Below are 10,411 nucleotides of genomic sequence, written 5' to 3' on the forward strand. Positions count from 1 at the left end.
CATTAGTCTATTCTTTAGTCCACTGGTTTCCAAGCCCAGTCCTGGATTGTTTCTGTGTATGCGGATATTTATTCCAACCAGTTTCTAAATCACTTTTTCAGTCATTTTTACCTCTAAATACTCTTACTCTTTTTTTTTTTTTCTTCCCTTAATAATTAATTTAAAAGAGATGAGCAGTGTGGGAATTACATTAATAAGGATTTTAGAAATACTCATTTTCCCATAGTTTTATTAACCCTATTGTTCTTTTCCTGTTACTTTATCTTTTTTCCTGTGGAGTTTATTCTATTAATTGTATCCTAATAATGATAATTAACAACACGTGGAACAGACATGGGGCAAATGGATGCTGAAAGACTGTGGGTTACTTCAGTATCAATACCCACTGTCATGTCTGTTAGTAAGTATTGGCATAAATAACTGGAAAGATGAAATTAAATTGGTAATGATAAATCTTTAAAAAATATATATTTAAAAAAAAAAGCATGCAAATACTTCATACATTTAATTAAAATTAGCAAGACCAGTTTTAAAGTTTCTAGTGTAAATGTCTTTTGTCATTCTGTGTCGTGTGCTCTGTCTATTTCATTCATTGTTAATTTCCATTTTTAGGATACAATTAAAAAAGCAAACTTCATTGAAAAGTGAGAATAAAAAAATAACAAAGAAGACTTACAAAATTAAAACTGTGGCAAAAATACTCATTTCTAAAAAATTTAAAACGGAGTAATAAAAATATGAGTATTTCTAAACTTCGTATGAATTGTGGAAATAAAGAACACAAAATCAGAAAAGGGTTTTTATCAAATAAATGTCTTTACAGGTTGGAGTCCAATACAGAACTGAGTAACACTGATACAAGTGGTGGTTATACTGACATCCTATATAGTAGGTGAACTGGAGGAAGTGTTATCAGAGGGCCTGGAACCGGAATTGATGCAGGCGGGATCTCATTCAGTTGGTCTGCAACTTTCTGGAAAGAGAGAAAGGGTTAGTGAATACTGCCATTCCCTGGTCTGGCATGTAATTGTAATCATGTGAGCGCTTTAACTGCCTCTCATTCGCATGTGTGTGACAGAATGTAAATCAAATGAATAAGAGAAGAAAAAACAAGATCAGTTAGAGGCAAATGACTCACTGATCAGCAGAGTGGTTAGAGCAAAACCTTGTAGCCACAGGGGTCCTTTTGACTTGGTGCTGGAAACCACTGGTATATGTTGTTTATCTAATTCTGTTTTGTAAGGGAGCCATGCCTAACTGGCAGCAGTCGGTACACGGTAGAAAGTTGAGTTGAGCAAAGAGATGTTGGCCTTCTACAGCTGAGCCAGAAAATGTAATGGGCTTTCCCTAGCTGCCCCTAGCTCTTGTTTACATTTGTTGGATTTGAATTGGTTATAATGACATTCATCAACTGTTAAGGCTCGGCTTTGGATGTTCACATTTATTGGTGGGTGTTTTCAACAGGATGAGCAGTATGTACCTGTGCATTCACATTATAGAGCACCATTCGACCATTCGGGGTAATGAAAGCTGTCTTTTCTTGGTTTCTGTTATTTTTTGCATTATCTTTTTTAGAGGTTTCGGTGCTTACTCTTGCTCTATAGAATAATGTGTTAATTCTGCCTCAAGCAATCATAGTACTTGAGGGCTGTGTTATTGGACAGTTAAAGTTTAAAAAAGAGAGATTTGAAAGATGGCAAGCTAAAGGAATTTCTACTACATTCTGGCCTCTATACCCAGAGCCAGAGAGAGGAATAACATTTAACTGAAGACCTAATGCAGGAGGGCATGGAACAGCTGCAGACATTATATTTCAAAACATTCAACTTAAAGGCCCACAGAGTTAACAGCACATTGAGAAATGACCCTCATGGTGAAATAGAGAAAAATCGTTGAAGGTACGCAGAAAAAACAAAAAACTAGGAAACAGAATATTCGAATGAGGCTCTCTTAATTCAGTGTGGTTCGGTTGCATTCCATGATGAACTGCCACAAGATAAAGCCATCTTTAATAAAAATGAAACTGACACATTGTTATTAGTCAAGTGTCATTTCCTAGACATGTTTTACAGTGATTTTTTTTGGGTGGTCATTTTAACAAAAGAACCCAGTAACTAATATTTTATAAACATTCTAAATTTTGTTGAAGTCAAGCTAGTGCTACCAAATATCTACTGTCAAATTTAAACGTGGATTTCGTGCTCAGTGCGTTTTAAAGTACATAATTCATTGATGATAGCAACGTTGACAGATTAATTAAGAATCAGTACTAGTTACCTTGATTTTTCTCAAGCAAACAGAATGATAGACAAAACTGGTGACATTGGCATTAACTCTGAGTAAATATTAAAGAATCAAACACTGTACGTAGTTCACTTGGTCCACCTTATGAAGAAGATTGCAAATGATAAAACAGTAAATTTAAGTTACAATTAGTGCATGAAAGAGAGAAATGTATTGGAAGGGCAAAGAAATTGCCTATGAAAAAACTGACATTTGAGCAAAGTAACCATTGCAGTTATTTTAAAATTATCCAAGCCTTAAAGGAAGGTGTTATATCAATTGAGCAACTGGAGTTATATGGTCCTATAGTCTAGTACTTGTTACAGTACTTGCTGCCAAATTTAAACAGCTCAAGGATACATCACAGTACAGGACTAGACATGATTTTTAGTTGGAAAGCATATGACTGGGCAGTTGTTGAATTGTATGGCTTCAGAGGATGTCAAAATGTATAGCTTGGTATTGGAGGTGGTGACTGATTACTCAAGTGTCTCAGACTTTTCATTACAATTACATTGCAAAAGCGTCACAAGACCATCTCATTTTAGCAGCTTGTCAATATGAACTTCCAAATTTAGCCTGGTGATTAAACAAACCCTTATTGGCTGTGTTGAATTTAGCCTTAATCTTGTCCTGTTTTGTTTTCATTTTTTTCAAACAAACAGACATATGCTGTCTCCAAATTGTTATGAACATTTTTCTCCATCTTCACAGTCCTAAACACTTGTTTTCCTCCTTCACTGTTTCTGGTCATTTCACTATATGCATTTTACTTCTGGTTATGCATTCATTGACTGTCAACCCCAGCATTCTCAGGATTTCACCACTACAACTGGTGACTCACAGAGATAAAATAAAACCATTTGATTTTGTTGAAATGAGTTGCAGAATACTTTGACTGAGTCAGAGGCGGTGTTATGTTTCACTATTGAAAACAACAGTGTTACTGTGAATTGCTGTGATTTTCCTAAGATTTTGTAAACTAAGGTTACAACTGAGAATTGCCGGAAAACGTGTTGTATGATGGTGGCATTAGTATAATAAAAAAAATTGTATAGCCTAACAATAAAACATGACAATAATTGTTTCAATATTATTATTATATTTTTTACGCAATATATGTTAATGATAAATAAACCCGTAAAAGTAAAGCCAATTTAGGATTAAAGAAAAAGTTTTTAAACCAAAAATTAGTCACACTATACTCTGTCAATTAATGTTTTTAGTTTTTTTTTTTTTTTTTTTTTAAGAAAACATGACTCAAAATTTAGTGAACTCAAGGTAATTTGTTTGAGCTGAGTTGTGGTTTTCTGAATCAGCGTCTTGATCACCGAGTATGTTGTCACATGTAGGAATATAGGGAGCAACAATTTAATATGTCACAGTGCTTTGTTCAGAGGGCCATATGTTTTGAAATGTGAATAATGCAATGTTTGTTACTGCAATTATTTGACCAGTGTTGTCGTTTATTTAATTTCTCTTTCTGTTCAAACCCAAAGGTCTACTAGGAAAGATCATCTTACGAGGCATCCTGTGTATCAGCCTGACCATGAATATCATCTTCATTTCTGTGTATCTGTACCAAGGCATTCAGTGACAATTTTGTTCTCTTTTTACACAAGTTCACCTGGAAGGCGGTCTTCTTGTCAGTATTCCAAGTCCTGTGTCTGCTTTCTGCCTGTCCTGGCAGTGTAGTTTCTGTCCTGTACAGAAGTTAAGGCACTATAAGTGCCTTTTGCTAACTGCTGGGTGAAAGGGAATGTTCAGCAGCTCTTGGTTTAGTGCTGTGGTTTTTAACTTGTTTCGTAAACTGTTTTGTAAAGCACCTGACATTGTGTCCCTGCAGATGAAGCCATAGATGTTCTGCAAAACTAGCAGCACATGGTATTCTTTACAGTGAGGGAACTTTTTTTTTTTTTTTTTTTTTTTTTAAGACTTTTATGTTATCATGTCTGAGCTAAAAGTCATACAACTCTCAGTAATGAGGAGGATTAAATTACTTGTGGACACTTAGCAAATATTTATAGTCTGGGTCACTGAATCCAAGTGGACAAGTGAGCAATGATTTATTTTTTGCATATTTTACATATTAGCCAATGTTAAAGTTTATTTATATGAAAATATTGTGAAAATCCTGACATTTAATGAAATGGTTTACCAATTTGGCCTCGTTTTTTGAAAATGGTGCTAGTTTTTTTTTTTTCTTTTCTTTTTTGTACTGCATGTATACACAAAATGTAAAAATGTGAACAATGATTGTATTACTTAACAAGTCCTTGACCCATGCCGGGCTAAGCTGCTAAAAAAAATTTTATTCTGTTTTCACTTGAAATGCCTCAGTTGTTTTGTTGTAATTTACGAATTTTGTCCTATTGTGATTGCTCATATAGAGCCAAAAAAAGAACAAATTAACTCTTTCTCAGGTGTAAACAGAAGCATGAAAGTGTGATGTCATTACCACCAATTCCCCATCTCCTTGAAAATAAACATTTTCACTTTGTCGATTTATTTCTGAATTGTTTGCTTTCAGTTTGTATTAGGTGAAAACTGTATTTTTGTTGTTTTGTGTACCTGCTGGATCTATTTTTGTGTCCCTGTTTTATTTTTGTTTGTATGCACTTTTTACTGTTTTTTTTAACCAAAGATTGTTCTCTGTACTTGAACTGTACTTTTTGCCTTGTTTTATATTTTATTATCATATTATTAGAAGAACAAAGCAACATGCCATACAACAACAGAAATTGTAGATTTTGTCCTGTTTCTTAATTTATCTGTTTTCTTTCATTTATTTTGTAGAGTTTGAAGTTGATCTGGTTGTATAGTTATTGCTGCATCCCAGCCTCTGATACTGAATTTATATTTTAAATAAGATAAACCATGAAGTTTACTGAAGAGAGTTTGAAGGCCTGGTCGTTTTATGTATTGCATGTACTGTATATATACTTTTGTTCTCATTAAATTAAGCAAAGTCTACTTTCATATCAATTAGTATGTAGCAGTCTTGTGCTAGGTGAGGTGTACACAACATGGAATTTTCTTTTTCTTTTTTTCAGCATTAGAGAAAAGTTTGGGATAGGATGCATATTTTACAATGGCTGAACATAATTTTATTTGAGGGAATGTCTCCAACCAATATACAGTCCTCACACTTGGTCAGAAGCAAATGCTCAGTTCAAGAGTAGCTGAATGGGGAAGCACATACCTACTATAAACCAACTATTTGTCCATTAAGGTATGAAAGTGTTATTGTCTACTTTGTTTTTGAATTTGACAAATAATACAATCCCCTAAAAAGTCCTGTCTGTTTATTTTCCGTAATTATTTTCTTTCCAGGAAACTAACCTGTTGATTGATAAATACTAGGATATGTCTTAAAACTTGTGTGAATAAATTTGTATTTACTGTTGATCAACATGTCACATCTCAAAAGACATTTTTAACATTGTTTGGCTTGTATTTTATGGTGAATTCTCTGGCTAGCTAAAATATTCTACGCTGTCTAAGTGAAGTGTGCACAACATCATTCATACCAAAGCAGGATTTTTGTGTCTGTAATAGATACTCGTGGACACTTTAATGGATACCAAGTTCAACACCTCTTAGTAGCAAATTGGTAAGTCAGAGTTCTTTAATTCAAGCATCTCCTTTGCCCTTCTCCAGCCTCATTTCTTAAAGAGGAAGCCAATTGTTTGTTTGTGTTTCTGTGAATGCGCCTCACTGCTTTACCCATGCACATATTTATTGTTCTGTACGTAATACATTTTTGTGCTAACGGTAGCGTGGTTAATGGGAAGTGTTTCTGACACATGTAGAGTTTTGTTGGGCTTTAAGCTCAAACAAACACATATGAGCAGATCAGAATTTGTTTAGGCTGTACACTGTAATGTTTGGGTTCTCTACCTGCACCACAAAAAAGTTCAGAATGGGGATAGTGGTGGAATAACTGACCACTCAGGAATTTTGTCATCTTTCACACTTTTCTTTTGATCACCTTCAAAATGAAAGATTTTTATCCTTTAAGTCTTCTGCTGTGGGTCTACATAGACCTCATAGCAGGAATGCGAAATATTTTACCTCTTCAAAGGTGATGTGACATGAATGCTTACTTGTAGTTATCAGCATTATCTGTTTTCTAATGCATGGCACTGCTCTTTACAATACCTTCGTGCCAGATTTCATCATTTCTTTACACAAAAACATAACAAAAAATCTGAAATCCCATTTAAAACATGTTAAACAATATAAGACTTTATTTATTCCTCTGGAATTTTTTTGCATTTTTCTTTTTAATGTGTATAAATTCGTCCTTTTTTGCCATTGGACATAAAAAGTTGTGTCTCAAAAGAGAGCCAAGTTTTGTAAATTCTTCTGAATTAAGTAAAATAGTGAGAAGATGGCAGATTCCATGATGTATTTTTCTTGAGCTTCTGTGAAGTCTTCATTTTCCTGCGTGAGCAAATTATTGTCTCTGTCTCTATCTGCATATTTAATAGTTGATTGATTCCATAATAGTTTTTTTTGCTGTGGCACATGTGAAAAGTCACACTATGTTTAGGGAAAGTGTTTGTTTTGGGCCCATATTAAGTACAGCTACAGTATACTGTATGTAACATTTACCAAATTTGGTTAGAATAGCTTGTAACAAAATTTACTTCATGAAGATTCAGGTTTCAGATTATTTAAAAATCATTATTTAGGGAAGACAGGAAGAAAATTCCCAAAGTATTGAAAATGCCACAAAGTTTAGTAAAATTAGTAACAAAATTGTAAATGTAGCCTGCCTCTGCATCAGTGTCAAACGTGGCATCCTTCAAAACTGGTACTAATTTAAGGTAAAAGTGAACAAAGGGGTAAACTGTATATCAAAGGTCCTAATCTTCAGCTACTATCTCCAGAAATCATGAGCTGCTCACAGATGAGACCCCTCTAAAGCATTCCAGAAATCCTCCAAGTGAGATGTTTTCTCTCCCAACCTACTTTGGGTGGGTCTATGAGGAATCATACTGTAAACCCTGTGCTATAAACTAAATCATCTGTTCAACACAGACCTACTGTTGTACTGATTTCATCCTTGCAAACAAAAGTGGCTGAAAGTTTTTGTGTTCTATGGTGTGAAAGTTAATTAAAAAATACATTTTGCTCCTATAAACTTTGTTTTAGTTGCTGCTGAGGGGTTGTGTGGGAATTTTTAAAGGTTTTTTTCCCCCTTTGGAAGGTTTTTTTGCCCACACAGGAACAAAAGCAGCTGGGTGTTTGGGGGATCATTTGGAAAAGTTACTTGGGCCTCATGTATAATGCCATGTGTAGAATTCACATGTATGAAGGAAAAAAAAAAAAATCCAGATCCATAAAACTATGTGCGCTAAGTTCCAGGCACTTCCCCTTTATAAATTCCAATGATCATGAAATTTAACGCATGTGCACACATCTACAGCCCCACCCTGACTCCTCCCACAATTATACATATTTGAATATGCAAATCAATATAAATAGCCTCTTCTGTTCACTGTTTTGTTAAAAGACAATGGCAAAAGTACATGGGGAATAGAAAATAATTTCAGCGAATGTGAAGTGGAGGCAAAGAAAAACATACTATTTGTTGGCTTAAGCAATGGTGTAAGCAACAAAAGTAATTTTTTGGAGTGATACGGCATCGCGGAGACACTGAAAAGTTCAATTTCAGAAAATCACACAGTGCCCAAAATAAAATCAACGTCAAAAGGCAAGTTGCAGCCCAATGTCTGATTCAGACAATATTACAAAAGCTGGCTCCCGTGCCAATGACACAACTCCAGGTGGTGATGGTGTTGCTTTGCCCAGCACATCTTCAGTAGCTGGCTGCACACAAACCTCTGCCTTGGAAACCAATGGGTGACCATCTGGCTGTGTGCTGACGGACGCTGTTCTGGAGTCTCAAAATGCAGTAGTGGATGCTGTAAGAGATGTGACCAATGAACTAAGGAATACAAGGGCTATTCTATGTGATACTGACCACAAATTAATTGGTTAAAAAAATGCTGCATATGATTACCTGTTTTTACATTCTGCTAATTACATTCAAATGAAGTTATAATGCTGTCCAATTTGGCTGATCATGTGGTGGATCAGGGTCAGGTTCATCACACCGCATCTTTTCAGGTACAGGCAAGCCACACTACGCAGCAAGCTACATGCTTGTACAGTGCGACACACTTTCTGTGGACTATATAGCAGCACATTAATAGAGTGGAAATGCTTTCTATTTTCATAAGCAAATGCATTCTCTGAAGGCGCCTTCATAGTGTAGAGTCCGTACCAAGTGCCAGAATGGATAGATTCTCTGCTCTTTGAGGTGACTCAGTATACTATATTTAAAAGGGATGCTTGCTTTTTGCCACACTAGTTGGAAAAAGCATCTGTGACTGTGCAGAGTTGCCATTTTTATAGGCTCTCCTGCTATAGATGATGTAATGCCAGCGGATTCTTTTGGGAATTCATCCCTGGTAGATGTAACTTGTTTAGCGCTGTTGCAATAGCAATGTGTGCACAGTTGACCTCTCCAATTACATTTGGAAACCTGGATGTTGCTGCGAATTTCACTTTGATGTTTCCCAGTTCAGCCACAATGTAAGGAAATCTTATATATCTGGATGACAAGCGGATAATGCTGTTCCATACAGATGACATGGTGTAACTCAGTGATGATTGTGAAATACTCAGTCGGTCAGCAAGTTCACGCTGAAAGCTCCTGTGGCTAAAAAAACCCTGAATGGACAGTACTTGCAAAAGAGAAGGTAGAGCGCAATTGAAGAGTTCAGTTCCAAAATCAGCTAAGTACAAAAGATAAATTTTGGAGATAAATAGGAAAATCTGGGTCCGTAAGCAGATTTTGAAACTAAATCCCTAAAACTATAGCGCTACACTGTTGCAATTAGCAGGTTTTGAAGCTCAAACATTTTTTCGGCGCATGACCAACTGCATGAAAAGTCACAATCACGTGTTCACTAAATTTTACCAAAAGGTGTAATTAGCAGATTTTAGAACTCACATCTTCAATTCCTGAAAGTCTGCCTTTGTAAAGCAGGTGCCAGTTCAGCACACACCTCCAAGAGGTGATGTGATAGCTCTTGTAAATTGAAATTGATTTAGAAGCCAGTCATCATCATCTATAAATTTGTGCTGTCTTCTGATTCTTCCATTGCAAAGTCTTCTAACCATGCCAAAGCAGCTATGGTAGTTGAAATAGTCTGGCTATTCCGTGCACTATTATACATTACAGAATCAATCAAATGAATTAAATTTGTAAACAATACGCAATTATTTTTGGTGTATTTGATAAATCCTGCGTCGTTCATGAGAATGTAAAACAAGAAAAGGACACCACACAGAAACGGTAGCACTGCTTTGACGCTGAGTGTCGCATGTTTGCAAAACCCGAGCAGAAAAGTGCATACGCATGGTGTGAAGCTGCCATGTAAATGTGTGTGACTTTATGCCAAGTTTAATTTTTGTACATCTCGAAGTGAGTATGGAAATGGGTTTTCTCAACTTTTTTTTGCATACGCATCATTTATATGTGAGGCCCCTTGGTACCTTTACTTGTACTTGTTCTTGTTATTTGCATTCAAACTAGTGTCAGAGAGGCAGGGCAGTAAGCAGCAGTAATTGACACCAGCATCTCTGTAAGTAAATAACCAGTGTTGTAGTAAGTAACAAAAACAAGTCTTTAGTGGGGATAAAAAAAGGCAGCAGCTGATTTCAAAGCAGTAAAGAGAAGGGCTCAGCAGTACGTAGGCAAGTGGCTAGCATTAAGGCGCCAATCGAGCACAAGAGGCTGTAGTAACAGACAAGATAGTAAGAAATTAACTAGCAGTACTACAGTATGCAAGTTTTTCTAGATTGAACAGTTCTTAGCCGTCTATAAAGTAGAGTAGTTAAGAGGGTGACAGCATAATATGAAAGAATACAAACACTGCAAGTGGAAAGCTATTAAGTAAGGGATAAGAGGAGCATAAAGTTAGGAGAACAAACAAAGAAAAGTTAACCTCGTAAAAGGACAAACTGCAGGCAGTCAAGGGGGATAATATTACAGGAGCTTAAGGGGCCAGAAGGTCTAAAATAAATAGCTGCTGTTTAATTTTTTTTACAT

The 10,411-nt window shown here is 35.8% G+C and overlaps 1 protein-coding gene across 2 annotated transcripts in view; it reads left to right on the plus strand.

Moving 5' to 3' along the window:
- tmem201 (transmembrane protein 201) overlaps positions 1 to 4,791 on the plus strand; it is a 104,108-nt gene extending 99,317 nt beyond the window's left edge. For both annotated transcript variants that reach the window (XM_051931426.1, XM_028807898.2), the window contains one exon: positions 3,783 to 4,791. In XM_051931426.1, the coding sequence (XP_051787386.1) occupies positions 3,783 to 3,880 (98 nt within the window). In that variant the 3' untranslated portion in view covers positions 3,881 to 4,791. The remainder of the gene's footprint in view (positions 1 to 3,782) is intronic.
- The last annotated feature ends 5,620 nt before the right edge of the window (positions 4,792 to 10,411 follow it).

This window comes from Erpetoichthys calabaricus, chromosome 8, assembly GCF_900747795.2.
Source record: "Erpetoichthys calabaricus chromosome 8, fErpCal1.3, whole genome shotgun sequence".
In the NCBI taxonomy this organism is placed as follows: Eukaryota; Metazoa; Chordata; class Cladistia; order Polypteriformes; family Polypteridae; genus Erpetoichthys; species Erpetoichthys calabaricus.